This window comes from Phaenicophaeus curvirostris, chromosome 14 (assembly GCF_032191515.1).
Source record: "Phaenicophaeus curvirostris isolate KB17595 chromosome 14, BPBGC_Pcur_1.0, whole genome shotgun sequence".
In the NCBI taxonomy this organism is placed as follows: Eukaryota; Metazoa; Chordata; class Aves; order Cuculiformes; family Cuculidae; genus Phaenicophaeus; species Phaenicophaeus curvirostris.
The window spans coordinates 10,677,449-10,693,309 of record NC_091405.1 but is presented as its reverse complement, the minus strand read 5'-3'; the positions used below and the strand labels follow the sequence as shown (position 1 = coordinate 10,693,309).

At 40.2% G+C, this 15,861-nt stretch overlaps 1 protein-coding gene across 2 annotated transcripts; it reads left to right on the top strand.

The window, feature by feature from the left end:
* The first annotated feature begins 4,594 nt into the window (after window positions 1–4,594).
* HSD17B2 (hydroxysteroid 17-beta dehydrogenase 2) lies at window positions 4,595–15,192 on the top strand. Of its 2 annotated transcripts, XM_069868526.1 has the most exons (5): window positions 4,595–4,920; window positions 9,487–9,699; window positions 10,015–10,200; window positions 12,921–13,058; window positions 14,695–15,192. In XM_069868526.1, the coding sequence occupies exons 1-5, from the start codon at window positions 4,644–4,646 to the stop codon at window positions 15,024–15,026; spliced, it is 1,146 nt and encodes a 381-aa protein (XP_069724627.1). In that variant the 5' UTR covers window positions 4,595–4,643; the 3' UTR covers window positions 15,027–15,192. The 2 variants fall into 2 exon arrangements, with proteins under 2 accessions (XP_069724627.1, XP_069724628.1); XM_069868527.1 differs by lacking the exon at window positions 12,921–13,058.
* The last annotated feature ends 669 nt before the right edge of the window (window positions 15,193–15,861 follow it).

The window sequence follows — 15,861 nt, the reverse complement described above, 5'->3', positions numbered from 1 at the left end:
AATGGAAGGGAATACAGATGTAATAAAACTCTAGTTGGAAAAACAGACTAATCTTCCAGTGCACAGTGTAGTTTGCATCTTTATTTCTCCTGTATTGAGGCACCACTATGCTGTGCTTGGTCTTAGGCAGGGCTGGAATTTTACTCTAAATGAACCAAAGGAAATGTGTGGTCGGAGAAGAGGATGAGAGAAACTGATATCCTTTTTTTCTCCAACACTGACAGTTCTGTGAAAGCTGGTTAATGTTATCAGATGTCAGGAGACAGACAAGTAAGTGTTGTGAGGATGACCTAAGGATGATTCCTGGCTAACTTCCTAAATACCTAATTGCCTTTAGGCTTTCTGGATCTGTCCTCTTTTTGGAAAGTAATGACAATTGGGTTGATAAAAAATGACTTGTTTTGGAAAGACTACAATCCACTTTCAGCTGTTGCTGAAAGCCTAGAGATCCATACATGTCTGGAGAGTCAGAGAAGAAACCTCCCTTGCAAATACAAAGGAGTGCTCATCATATTAATGATTTCTCTGATTTAAGATGTTTTGTCTATTGCAGAAAATTTACAGTGGGTGATTAGAGTTCATGTAAATACCAAAGCAGAACTTAGAGCCCATGGATTTATTTCATATGGAATGTTATTATGAAGTCTACTGCTTCGAAGATAGAGCTGCTGCAGGCATTGGAGTCATATGGAAACTGCAGGCTGCAATTATTTCTTCTGAAAATCATATAATGCTAAGACATGTATTGCATGAGTACCTGCCAAAAGGATTTACAAGTACAGTTTGACCATCAGTACAGAAGTTCCTCACTCTGAGTTTCTTACACTTGAGAAAGTAATAGGAGAATTAGCTGAGGAAGTAATTGTTATTAGCTTTTGTTAGAATTTAATATTCAGAAATGGTGAACTATAGCTGTTTCTTTACTGCCGAGTGATCTTTAGGAACTGTTTGTCTATCTCTCAAGTTGCAATCTTTACCATTACCGTATTCCTAAAAATAATGTCTCTAGCATCTTAGAAGTAAAAAACATTTCATACTCTTCTTCATGGGAGACATACTTTATTTGACAAGAATTCTTTTCCCTAAGGGTCTATTAAATAAATAACTTGAAGACAAAGCAGAGGTTACACAGCCTTATTTTTCAGTTGCAGATAATCTTTTTTCCTCCCTTATTCAATATGGGCCTATGAGCTTAGAGATCTTAATTCACAAAGGTACTTGACTACATTCCTAGCTTTAGGCAGACAAATATGTTTGCTGTCTTTACTGGGACAATTCATATGCTTCAAGTTGAGTGCTTGAATAAATAACTGACTGAAGGAAGAGGATTATCTCAACCTTTGTATAGGAGTTCACTAGTATGTGTAAGAGCAAAGTCTGTTTGCCCAAATGAATTTTGTGTGTGCAAGTTCAATAGCTTCTGCATACAAGTTGCTTGTCTAGCCATTAAGTGCACCAAAATCTAAATGTAGGAAGGTGTTTATGTATTCTCAGAAGCTGTAGTGAGTCAAAGGAAATAATTATGTATTTTTTCTGCCCATATATTTATTTACAGATAAGAATACTTTTTTCTGTCTTCGTTGATTCATTAGTTGAAACAGATTCCAACCTGCTGAAATTATTTTCTAAGAAAAGTCTTGAAGCCAAGAACCTCTCTAGAGAACTTGAAATGCAGATCCCCTGCCCAAGCCACAGAAGCACACGAAGCACACAGAGCAGAGGCTCTCAGGAGCAAGTCATTGCATTGCACAGCTGAAAAAGTCTGAATCAGCAAACAAAATAGAGCAAAATGGAAAACTGAAGAGTTCTGTAAGAAATTCTAGCCTGAACTGGAAACCAAACATATCACTGGCAGAGGAAGCTGAGATAAAGATTGGACATGTAGATAAAATGGTTTATGCTACTAGACAATGTAATTCATGTTGCAGCTGGAGCAGAAGAATATAAATGGAAAGCAGCTATTGGATATGGCATGTGGTATCTCTGGATGAAGGGAAGGTGCTGAGAGGAAAAATGTTAACTAGTAAATTACTGAAAAGTGCAAAGAAAGCACATGAAAAATATAGCTAAAGAAGTGAAAAACAGTGCAGAGAAAGATAAAAGAGACATGCTGAAGGCCTCCTGGTGTACTGGAAGCTTCTACTATGCTACAAAGTCACAGAGGCTTTCAAAAATACACAGCAGGAAAACTGCTGAACCAGAAATGGAGCAATGAAAAGCAAAGACAGAAGAGTGCTCCTTACCAAGGTAGAACAGAAAAAGTGCATGGTGGTGCATTTCAAAGAAGGAGTGAACAGGATCAGTTTCACTTCATTTCAAAGGAATGGGAGAACTTGAAAATTTTTCCTTTTTTTTTTTTTTTTTATTTTTTGTGTTAAGAACGGACATTGAAAGCACAGGCTGCAGCCGTCATGGTGAAAAATATAAGGCCAGCAAAGCATGACAAGATGAAATCTTAAAGAAATGGGAAGGAGGCAAATTGAAAGCTGGGAAGAAGTGATTGTGCCCAAAGAAAGAGAACATGGAGTCAACGAGTGGGTGCTTATGGCAAAGATCCTACACATGGGAGAGGTGTCCCTGCTTTGCCCTCTGCAGTGATACTGCACAGGGTGAAAGATGCTGTAACTGTAGTGCTGAGAAAAAACGGTGCTGGATTTGGATTCAAGAGTCGTTGTAGATTTGCCATTCATGTAGAAGGATAATTCTCCATGAAGAACATCTTCTTTTGCCATTGCTTTAACTGACTTTCAAAAGTTAAAGCTTAGCATGACAAGACTTACATGGTGGGGCACACTGGAGATCTACAAAGTCCATTTTAGAAACATCAGAAACACACACAGATTTCAAAGTGCTTATTGAGGGTAAGTAATCCCACAACAGAACAGCTCAGCCAGGAGGCTGGTCTGAATTGTTTCTTTGCTGCTATTTGGCTTTAGCATGGGCTGAATATACAAGCATTATTCAGGCTTTGGTGTAGAATATGTAGATTGCCAGGGCAGAAAGAGATGGGACACTGAGTTACAGTCTAATGGCTCTGAAAATCTGAGGAGAAAGACAAATGCAGAAGGTCAAGCCTAGCTCAAAATCAATTAGCTAAAATCCGTTCACCTTGTAAGTCAGATGTCACGTTGAAATAACATCCTGGTAATTTGGAGAAGCCACAGCTTTGCTAGCAAAACTGTCAAGAAGGAGGTAAGGTGTCTATGGGATGAGTGGAAATCTTTAAGAAGAAACCTTAACGAAGGCTAGAATTGACCTCGAGACAACCATGCTAATAAAAGGAGAAGCAGCAAATGGCAAAGAGAAGTGAAAATAGTTTATAGTTTGTGTACCAGTGGGAGGATGGCTGAATGAGCATTCACAACAGTGATGAATGACAAGCAGTCCACGAGGGTAATGTTCCCTTAAGAAAGTGACTTCATCTATTATGTAAACTACCTATAGACATATGTAAACATGATCACTGGCTATAAAAATTTATATTAAATAGATTTGCCATTCCGTAAAACCCCAAAGAAATACTGGAATGGAAATGTGCTTGTATCCCATGTTAGGTTTGCACCCTGCACTTCAGCCTTCCAGCATCTGTCTAAAATAAAATAGGTCAGAACTAGATTTTCTCTTGGAAAACCAGCTACATCTTGTTAGCTGGTTATGTGATAACTTACACTTGTCTCTCAAACCAATTAGCAGGGGTTTTTAAATAGGGTTAAATATGCCTAAGTGGTATTTAAATTGTTTTAGCTGGATGGATTTGAAAATATTATTTTCTTATCGCTTAAATAACTTTCAGAGTACACCACAGCAGATGTTACACCTCTCAAATATAGTTAATAAATTCCTTTTTTTTTTGTCAACTTGCTGTGGATATTGAACCAGTGATTCCTATGAAAACTAAGGTGAATGTTGTCAGTGAAGGTCAAAGAAAGACTCAGTCTCAGGTGTGCTACATGTGTTCACTTAACATAGTGCCCTTAATAGCAAACCAGCAACCACCCCTTCCCAGCCTTCTAGACCCCTTTGAATGTAATATTCACTGAATGTGGAGTAGGTAAAGAGCCAGAGATGTGCACTAAAGCAGGGCAGGTCATCTGGGGCTTTTTGTTGAAAGAGGAGGGTGGCCAATGTGTGATAAAGCCCAATGCTAACCACAAGGTTTGCTCTACAGAGGGTAAATAACCCTGTTCTGACTAATTCTTGTCACTGCCCATCAAAAATCAGTTCCACTGAAACAATACCCTGCGGTTTTAGGTAGGAAATTCCAGCTGTTTCCCATAAAGGAAACTGTTCTTTTTTTGCTGTCTAGTAAAATACACTTTGAACATATAAAATGTATAGCAGTTAATTTCTTCCAGAAGGCAGCACTTGCTACGTCCCAGTCCATTCCCAGCGCTGTCAATCATTTTCTAGCCAGCATATTGTTCAGAAGGTGGAGCTGTCAGGCAGAAAGAGTAGAAGGTAAGAAAAGGAAAGCTTCTGATTCTTGCTGATGTGAAGGGTAAATGAGATTATGTCAAACCTTTAAACGGAGTCCCCTTTCTCTGCCCCACCCCCTGCTCCTATATAACATGCTCTGCATGTAGCAACACCTGCTTTTACCCAGCTAAGGGTGGGGTGTCTGTGCCTGTTTCTTGACCCTGCTGATGGATGCTCTTGCCAGCAGCCCCCTTGGCTGGCTCTGCATGGGTGTCACCGCTCTTTTGGGGGTGACCATGCTCCACGTGGCCAAGAGGAACCCGGTGGAGAAAGCGAATGTGCTGGTCTGGAGCCTGCTGCCTGCCTTGCTGGGGCTGCTGAGTGCGGCTGTGCTGGGTGCTGGTGGAGGGCTGGTGGTGTTCTGTGCTGTGAGCCTCTTCTCCTCTGTGTACCTGGGTGGCAGCGTGCTGCTGCCTGTGGGTGACAAAGCTGTGCTTATCACAGGTAAGGTGCTCTGGGAAGCAAAAACTGGCTTTTCTCACAAGTGGGCTGGAAAACTTTGTGTCCTGGGGTTAGGTATCTAGGAAATAAGTGCTCGTAAGGTTTCCTTTTATTTTTTTTTTTTTTTAGCTGATTTTATTTGCTTTGCCAGAGATGGTTTTTTCCCGGGCAAATAAGTGTTCTGAAATTAAATAGAAAAGCATCTTAATAGATGCCATTAATTTTTAGTGTCTCATTTAATCTTTACAAGTAGCTTTTTAGACATACTTGGGAAATTAACTGTTGCAGAAAATGTAAGAATAACTGTTGCATAAAATGTGAGAATACGTATGATGGCCTTATTTTTTTAGGAGAGACATTAGTTTCTGGAAGCACTCGGAACACTACATTCGTACATTACTTTTGTTTACGTGAATTTATTGCACCGTTACGGGTGTGTGGATATCTTTTGGTGGGGGTTTACTCAGTGCACACAGTCTGTATAATGTACATACTTTAAGACACTGGTTTAGTGCTATGTCTTTGAGACAATGTATGAAATCATTTAAGAGCGGGTAATTTCCTTTTCTTGCAGTAAAAGTTCAGATCTAATGAATTCAGTTGCTGTTAACAGTCTGAGCTACTCAAAACCCACTTCTAGTTTGCAGGGATGGTTTTTTTTTGTAGTTTTATGGCTTTTCTCCCATTTCTTCTTAAACTTTAAATGTTGTTATATTTGTGTTAATCAAACCTTGAAACTGGAGTGCCTGCCAACTCCTCTTGCACTATTAACATACTCTTTTTTTTGTTTTATTTTCTAATTTTCCCCTCTGGAAAACTGAATTAAGTTGTTTGAGTTTACATAGCTGTTTCTTGCAGAATTTAATTTTGTTTTATAGGGACACCTGGAAATAATTTAGATTTGTTGAGTGAGCATTAATTTGGGGATTTAAAACCAAAGTTGAGAGGACAAGATGAGCAGCAAGTTCTCCCCTTGCAGTTTATCTGCCAGCTGGGTTTCTTCCTGCAGGTGTGTCAGATGAAGACAGGTATTTGGACAGGGTGGAATAGGGAGCAATTTTTCCCCCTCCTGCAGATGCGGGGGTTGAACTTCTTGGGCACCTCCTTGCTTTTTGTAAGGTCGCAGTTCTTCAGGAAAAAGCACTATCTCAGAGCTTACTTGGTCCAGAGAATTTAAATTAGAGCAATAAAGGGGAGTAAAGAACATTTGGGTGTATTCCAGTAAGTGAATGTTCTTCCTTTGTACCTGTGCTGCAACTGTTCTGAAGAAATGCAAGTTTGGACACCTCTGACAGCAACACATCTGTGGAGGCTCTTGGTCTTTCTTTCAGTCCAGACTGGTATGCATCCAAACTGGTATGCAATCAATCAAAACCTCCATCAACTGAAATGAAAGCTTTGCTCAACATGTTTCCTGGGTAAATTGGTCTATTTGTAGTGTTCTTCCCCATACCACCAGTAGGATGTGTGACTCTGTGTGCAGGTGCAAGATGCCTTTAAAATCACTTTTCGTGTCGTTTTCTCCAACTTAGACAAGACCTGCGGTAGACTCTTCATGGAAAATGGTGATTTATTGTCTTCTTTTCCTTCCATTTCAGCCCCACAGAGTTGAGGAATGTTGCTGTAGTCTGGGCAGCTGTCACGTACCACTTGTGAGATGGTTGCCTTTGGCCAGGGGATGGAGTAATTGCTCTGCTTTTCTCCCTGGGCTTTGTCAAATATTGTTCTTGTCACCTTTAGGTGTCCCTTGCATGAGTGCCACTGTGCAGTATTTAAGCCAACAGTTCATCAAAGTACCTTCTTAAGGGTGCTCAGTTGTCAAAATGCTTTTTCACGTGAAAAACTGTGGGTGTGTGGGCAGTCATTGGTGAAGCATTTCTATTGATCCTCTTGCTGAGAACGAGTCCTTTAGCGTCCTTAAACAGAAGCTACTGGCCACGTGAATACTTTAGGGTAGTTTGGTAGACCCAGTTATTAGTTTCTGTAAAAATTAAATCACCCTGAAGATCTGAAGTAGCAGGAATTGTAGAATTTTTGCCTCAGTTATTCTGTGTGTAGTGGGATGGAATTCTCCAGCTAACCTGGTCTTTTCATTCTTAACGTGTGATTTATCTGTTGTGATGCTCAGTGTGAGGCGACAATAAACTCTCAGTAATGATTCAGTTACAGTCAGTATTATTATTCTTATACTAAATCTTCTAATCATTCACAAATTGTTATTTTTGACGTAGAAGCAGAGGGTAGGGGTGGTGGAATTCTCTATTTCTTCTCTAATGTGACCTAACTACTGTTGAATTTTATGAATTGAAGGCTAAAGTTTCTCTGGAGTTCATTTAACAGGTCTGAAACTCTAATCAGACTTTTTTTTTTTTTTGAAAAAAGGACTAACAGGCACAGGTAAACACTGTTTTATATTTGCTTCTCTGCATTATTTCACCTGTCCCTAGTAACTGAACGCTCTGTCCCTTCCAAAGTTAAAACTTCATCAGAAAACTTAAAAAATATGTAGCTCTGTGGCAGTGTACTTGCTGGGAAGGACATAAAGGAAGGATTTGATGCATAAGTAGGGTTTCCACTAAAAGAAAAAGAAGGAAAGGCACTCAACACAAAGCTGGAAACCAGTCATTTCTCTAGGATATTTGCAGGCTTCTCTGTTTCTTTAGGGAATTCCAAGAATGCAGGTTTCTTCTTCTTTCAGGTCAGGGCTGTGAATACCTAAGTATGATATATGTATATGTGGTGCTGTGGTGCATCTTCAACAAACTGCAGACTTCAAAAAAGCCAAAAAGCTTTTTTTTAAAAAAAAAATAAAAATTAAGTAGAGCATAAGTAATTCTCTTCAACATCTTGCACTGATTCATTCAGGCAATGTACGTGTCTCTTTCAAGTCATTTGGAATTAATTTTTTTTCTTTTTTACCTTTCAAGACTAAAGCCCCAGTTAAAAGACAGAACCCAGAAATGAAGACACAGCATGACTGAGGCTCTGGCAGTCAAATTCCATTACCTATGGATTTTGAGTGCAGGAGCAGGCGTGTCAATAGCTACGATAGCATCCACTTTGATGTGCCAAAATCACAGATTGACCCTTACAAATTTCTGGTAGGTTTGAGCAGGGAGTGTTACAGCTCTTTCAGAAATGAGGAAATGGTGAGAAACTGGCCAGAGTCCCAACCCTTTGTCCTGCATTCGGGTTTCCAGCTATGCATGTAGCTTTGCAAGCTGAGCATTTATGCAATAAATTGCTATTGCAGGAGACAGCGAAGCCCTGGGATAGCTCCGTGGATCTTGGTGCACATCAACATCTAGGAGCTTTCTTTGCTGTAGTTAAAGTGGAGGATGCAGTGCTGTATTGTGGGACATGCTGGTGTATGTCTGCTTTCATAGTGTAAAAATTGCATTAAATTCCTGAACTCCTTTTTTTCCCCCCTCCTGATACTTTCCTTTTCAAAACTCCCGCAGCACAGTCTGTGTACTCTCTCCCTGTCTCTAGGAGAGCCCTGTGCTGCTCCATTGGAAGTCTTCGTGGGCAGCTGGGAGAGATGTTTCCTCCCTCACTAAGGAATTTCTCTTTCAATGGGAAGAGTTGAACTGGGATTAAAAAAGACACCAGGAGAGAAGATACTTAAAAGTATCTTAAGATAGAAGCAGCAAAATGCCGTGTCAAAGGGAGAGACTTGTGAATCAGGCAGATTATTTGTTAAATATTCATTATTGTTACCTGGTGAGAGGAATTGCATAACTGTGATCACAATGATCATTGTGTGTTTGCCCTAATAGTGCTCTCTGTGTTTCGTAGCTGATTGCTTTATAAGGACAAAGTTTGGAAGATGACAGAGTGAGTAAGAGAGATTCTGATGCAAGTTTGCGTGAATTAAACAGCTGGTACTATTTGGCTTAGCCTAAAAATGCCATTCTAAAGTTTTCTTAGGGTTTGAAAGCATTGAACTTCTGTGCAGGTAAAGAAACAACTGCTTAGCTTTGGCTTGGTAGCAGTATGTGACAAAAAAGTGCTTATCAGAAAGATCTGGATGGTAGATGTTTGAATAAAATAACACTACTTTGAATTAAGAAATAGAACGCAACAATTTTAATTTCAGTGCCCTATAATTGCTTTGTCCACCTGAGATTTCAAATTAAATATTTTTGTGTTACTTTTTTTTTCTTGCTGGGTTTCTTTTTTTTTTGTAGTAGATATTTTGTTATCAAGCTTCGGACTGAATATTTGTGTAAACCAAGTGTAGGATTTTATTTCCTCTGCATGTATGAAGTAAGCCTTAGAATCTGTCAGTGGTAAAGCATGAACTGGTACAATCCGCTCTGAGCCAAGAGGACATGATCTATCAATCTTTGTGGAATATGTAAAGGTCCAGCTCCTCAAACCTTCAGATCTAAACATTTCTTCCTACTGTTATGTGCGTACCAGTGGCTTTATTTCATCATCTTTTTTGTTACATTTGCATGAATTTCTAACGTGTATCTAGGGTTTGTGGTTTTTGTTTTTTTGTTTTTTTTTTTAAGGATGGTTTAGAACAGACTCACTTTTAAAGTATCTTTTTGATGTTTTCAGGAAGCGACACTGGGATTGGACATGCACTGGCTAAATACCTGGATAACTTGGGTTTTGTTGTTTTTGCTGGGGTTTTGTATGAGGATGGACCTGGAGCTGAAGAACTGAGACGGACCTGTTCTCAGAGACTCTCTCTCCTGCAGCTGGATATAACCAATGCCACCCAAGTCAAGGAAGCCTATCTAAAAGTCTCAGAGAAGGTGCAAAATACAGGTATAGCTTTTTTCCATTATAATAGGAATACTACTGTAGCAGCTAGAAAAGTGCATCTTTTAACTCTTGGCTGCATCATGGGTTATGTGTGTTGGTCACTTCCACACCACAGTCTGTGATCCATCAGTGTATTTATGTTAATGATTCCTGCTTTCTGGGATGTATGAAAAATGCTGGTGACTGTGGAATGGGTACTGTGTATCTGTAGCTGCAGATAATCTCTGCTTTGATCTGGAGGCACAGTTCAACGAATTTTAATCTCTATGGAGTTGATTCCCTGCTGCTGAGTAGCCCTGTGTTTTCTCCTCTTCTCAGGACTCTGGGGCGTTGTGAACAATGCAGGCATCCTGGACTTCCCTGCTGATGGCGAGCTGCTCCCCATGAGCACGTACAGGAGGTGCATGGAGGTGAATTTCTTTGGGGCCGTCGAGGTGTCCAAGACTTTCTTACCGTTACTTCGGAAGTCGCAGGGGAGGCTGGTTAACATGTCCAGCATGGCAGGTGAGCTGAACTAAAGCGCCAATTAAATTTCTGATGCAACAGAAAAACCAACTAACTTCCTTGGCAAAAATGTCAAGGAAGGTGTTGGTTGGTCTTGCTTGTCCATACACCTCGGGAATTGATATCTAGATAGTAAGTGTACACTTTTTATTTTGTTTCAGAGACTATTTCCAGATAACAGCATTTAGAGAAGAGACTTATATGACTGAAAATGCGCTGTCGTGTAAAAGGCAGTAAAATTCAGATCTTGTGCTATAGTTACTATGAGTGATGGATTTGTAAGGTTCCAGAAAGATGGATGGTAAATTACACAAGTTTCTGTAACATGTTCCAGCAGAAGTCTGTGACCATGTTGGTTTGTCTGTCATTGAACCATGCCATGGAGATGCCCAAAAGCTGTCTGCTTTTTGCAGAGATAAGATCTCTTCCATTTGGGCTGTTTCCATCTAAAGTTTCCACTTGTTTTTAATACTTTGGGTTAAAACTGATGCATAAATATCTTTTGGGGTAAGTAAATGACATTTGCCATTTGTAAGAGTCTATGGTAAATGTTACACGTTTCATGTAGGCAGCTCCACCTCTTTATACGTTTTTTTCTGCATCTTATGTTCTTCCCAGACTGCAGAATCCTAGAGCATGGTCTGCTAATAACTTGGAACCTTAAGAGAGTGTGTGTTTATATTTACTTAAAAATGTTTTTGATATCTTCTTAAAAATACTTTAGCCTAACTTATTAGCAGAGTAGTATTTCATGAAGAAAAGAACATTTTACAAATTCTTAACAGCATGTAATATGCTTTCCAGTTTTATTGCATAAATTTGATCTTGTGCTTATTATGTATGTATGCCTTTATAAGGTGATCTCCTAGTTTAGGAGGACAGCTGAGATGCTATAGGAACCAAAGTAATACAGTATCTTGTAGCCAACAGCTGAGAATGCTCCTTTGAAATGAGAACTGGTAGAAGCAGGATATCATTTTGCTGGGAAATATTTTGGCTTAAGACCTCTTAAGGTTTACCTTATTGTCTGCTTCCCAAATTTTCTTTTGCCCTCTGTGCTTGGACCTTTCTGTGCAGTTGATGTCCAGCGGTATCCTGCTGGGGTGGCTTGTGAAGGTGTTATGTTGTGTTTGGGGCTTTGGTTGAGCATGTGGCCTCAGCCTAGCTCTGACGCTGTTGTCTTCTTTTTCCTATTTATAATCCCAAGTGTCTTTTGTATCTGCATATCTGTGTTTATGGTTTGTTGCTCACACTTAAAGAAATCAGGACTGAATTATCTGAAGGACCTTTCTGGTGCTACTCTGCCCACTAGCCCTTGCAAGCACAGAGATAGAGGTCAGTCCTCTGGTTTCTCTGAGTACTCATGTGAAGCTTGCTCGTCCAGTTGTTTTAGGGTAGCTGTCTTAATTCTTGGCATGAATTCCTGAGCTACCTTGCAGGGATAAACAGAGAGAGCTTCTCTATGCTGAATAATTGGCCCTTACTGGAGTTGATAATGACCATGTTTAAACTATGGCTGTTTACACAGATATTCTTGCATGCTGGCTGGTTTGGGTAAAAAGCTTCCTCTTAACACAAGGGCTGAGGGTCCTTTGGTAAAACATTAGCAGAAAAGTTAGTGAGGTCTCATTGTGCTGAATATATTCCTGTCTATGTAGAGCTAATTTCACTGGATTTGAGGTTAGCCTAACCTCAGAGGGGAAGAGTATGTGATTCAATTGGCTCAAACCAATTGAAACTCAAACTTATTCCGGTGCATACGGAAGAATAATTGATGTATAATTGGCCTGACTTCTTCAAAGGAATGACTCTGTCTAAGGAGCTCCCATGATACCTTGGGTTGTTGCAGTACAAAACCCAATAAACAGCAGCAGTGGCTTAGCTGAGAATTCCTCCATTTCAAAGTATTTTCTTTTGAAAGATTGAAATACATTGAGACAAAATGTGTAATGTTTGAGGTGGAGGACGTATTGGAGGATGTGCCCAGCTGCCCATGCAGGCAGGAGAAGGATTGTCCGTTCTGTTTCCTCCTCCCTGTTGTGCCAACACAGCCCATGGTGGCTAAAATACTGGCTGTTCTCTATCTTTTCCATCTGAACAAATGCTGCTGGCAGAAGGGATATAATTATAGGCAAGTGATCTTCTGTGAACCGTCTTGGAGTTCTGTCACCTGAGGGGTGCGATTACAGCTTTAGTTTGTTCACAGAGGTTTCCTTCTTGCACTGTTTTCTCTAGTCTTTCCAAAACCAACTGGAAAGAACTGGAAGATAAGTTAGCTTTATAAAGCTAGAATTGAGATTACTTACGCTGTTGTAACTGTGGTTTATAGTAGGAGCTTGAAATTCCTGTTACAGTGACAGGAACAGTGGTATTAAACTATTGCTTTGCTATTTATGTGAACTAAAACATTATCCGTGTTTCCAAAACCAACAATCATAATTTTCAGCAGCTTTTACTCTTCAATGTAATGCAGTTTATTTTTTCTGCCATACAAGGTGTCTTATCAGGTGTTACTGAGCATAACTGCTATAAGCAACTGCTATTTTACAACTTTCCCTTTTTTTAACACCTAGAAAGAAATGATTCCCTCGATGACTTGTCTTTAACCTCAGTGAGAGCCACATAATTTTGGTTGTGCTATAATATTCCTTCTAAATCATGAAAATAGAGGCTGGAAAGAGGCACCATCGAGGTTTATCATGTTTATATTGCTCCTGCAGGAGGCATTCCGCTACCAAGGTATGCTGCATATGGTGCATCAAAAGCAGCTCTTTCCATGTTTTCTGGAGTAATGAGGCAAGAGCTTTCCAGATGGGGAATTAAAGTTGCTGCAATTCATCCATCAGGCTTCCAAACAGGTTGGTATTTGACATTTTGGGAAGTTCTTTCTGCCTCGTCTCTTTTCCTGTAGTCCAGCGTCCTCGGAGCCTGAGTGATTCTCAGCAGCTGAACAGTTATTCTTCGTGTTGCCTATGGAAATTAGGATCCATAGTTTTGCAAGGGATGTTCCCTTTGGTTCTTCACACTAATTGCCTCTGTCTTTCTCCTTGGTGCAGGGGAGAGCTCTCTTTGCTTTGAGATTGGGCTGTGTCCAGGCAGTTGATGCTTTTCCTCTACTCTAGTTTTGTTGAAGTGAAAACAAACACCAACCAACCAACCAAGAACCACACCCCACCCCCAGCATCACTATGTGGTTGATTTGAGTGTTAAGAGCTGCTTGTCCTGCACGAGAGCTTCAGGACTCACTGTCAGTCCTGTGTTTCTCAATATCAGGACTATTTATTGAGCTGCTTAGTCTTGCATCAAAGTATCTGCAGCAATACTTGTCATCCTACTTACTTGCTGTCAATATTACTCTATATAGTCCTGAGCTTTCCTCTTCGCTCCTTCCCTCTGTTTTCTGTTCCAAATCCCCTTTCCACTGCTCTGGACGCTTTCTGCAGAGCCCATATGAGTTAGAGTCCCCTCCTGCTGTGCCCACCCTTGCCGTGCCCTGCACCTGCCTGGGAGCAGGGTGGGTGTTACACAAGTCCCTGCTCTGTGGACACGCCTTGGAGGTACCTTAGAACAACATCAAATCCCACTGCTGCCTACTCAGCCAGTCTGATGGCTTCAGGGAAGCAATTTTTATGTTGCTGAAAGGCAGAATAGTCTTTTTCATAAAATCCTGTTCCCTTGAGCGCCTCATCTCCTGGACAGAGGTCCTGTGGGGCGCTGGGCTCTGACAGCTCCCATGTGGTCAGTGGTACCTGCCTGAGGTTTTGCCTTCAGGGCCCTGCTTTGTTCTTGTCAGACTTCTGGATGAAAACTTCATGCATCAAACAAGGCCTGGTGTTTGAAATCTAAATAAACATTTAAAGATTTTTTTTCCTTTATTTGCAATGCTTACTTCATGATAATTAGGCAATAAATGCATTGGAAAAGCCACTGCTTTCATTCTTGCCTAATGCAGATGGGAGAAAATATTTTTTTTGTTGTGTTTTTTTTTTTTTTTTAAATCTGGCTTAATACAAGCTCTTTCCTTGTAAAAATAGTTATGGAAATACCAATGTCAGTCATGAAACAGGAGCTTAGTGCTTAGCCAACCCAAGTGAATCCTGTTCATCTTGGTTTGCCTGTCTTTCCTCGCTCACTTCTGTTAATAAATACTGATTAGAAACACCCAAAAATGAAGGACAGAATGGCAACTGGAAAAAGTACAAATGCTGACTTGACTGAGAGCAAACCTTTAAAGGCAGAGCTGGTAACCAAATGGTGCATGAACCCCATGCAATTCACACAGTCTGTGCTTCGTGCTTTCCCTTCTCTTCCAGGTAAAAGCACCTGCAGCTAACCAGTGATTTTGCCTGTTCTTCACTGACTCAGTTTAGAACAATTGCGAATCGGGAGGGTGGTGGTAAACAACTTGTTGACTATTATAGTAAATTTTTTTTTTTTTTTTTTTTGCAATTCAGCCTCAAACCCACTTGCTATCCTGTGATTTCGCTACTGCAGGTATACAAGGCACATCTGAACTGTGGGATAAGCAAGAAAAGGAGCTGATGGAGAATCTCCCAGCAGACACAAGGCAAGACTATGGTGAGGACTACATCCTGGGGCTGAAGAACTACCTCATGCGCATACCCACATACTGTAATGCTGACCTCTCCCCTGTGCTGAGTGCTATTCTACATGCTTTGCTGGCCGAGAGACCACAAGGCTTATACACCCCTGGAAAAGGGGCTTATATGCTCCTCTGCATCTTCTGCTACTTTCCCCTCTGGTTTTATGACTTTTTCATTAGTAAGATGCTGAGAACATCAGAAGCTGAAAGCAAGAATCTCTAAGGTATCCATCAGCATTTGTCTTACTTCATGAGATAACTGGGAAAACCTCTGTTTTAAGACGCTGCTATCTATTGTACTGTCTTTGTTAAACTGCATTTACACTGCCTTGCAAACAGAGGTAAATCTTTGTGTTAAGAGTAACGTTCAGGAAAAGCAGTGGATAAACAGAAAGCTATCCTCAGATGAGGCCTTTTTTTTGAGGAATTCCTGTGTTTTCCTGATGTCTTTGTATCCTGCCTTCTATGTAAGGTATCTCATGAGGTTATGTAGTTCCTGTCTGCTTCAAAAGGTACAACCAGCACATAGACAGATGACTAACTGATATTTTAAAATGGAACAAAAAAATCCTTGAGCATTCAAAGAAGCTGCATATATTCCTATCACTCGAAAGATTTAGAGATGTCTAATCCAAATCCTTCTTGTTGCAGCTTCAGCCCAATACAGATTTATTTTGATTTTCATTGCTGTTGGACCTAAGAAGTGATTGACCTCCACCCCCCCACTCCCCCAGACTTGTGAAGTATAGTTATGATATCTATAATTTGTCCTTTTTGCTAGACTAAGCAACATGAATTAACTGGGGGGGGAATGAACAAAGACAGATCAAGACCTTTTGGAAAGAAGCGAACAATCTCCTTCCTTTAATAATATTAAAAGTAACAGTAAGTATATCAGCTGCCAATTTAATATCACCATGTTGGAAATCCTGTGTGTTGCCTCTATATGCTTGTGCCTCTTTAATCTTTAGTAAATTCTGATCTTGCTTCTGCTTTTTGTTTGTACAGTTTTCTCTTAATCTGTTCTTTGATTTATGAAGAACTAGTGATTTTGCCTT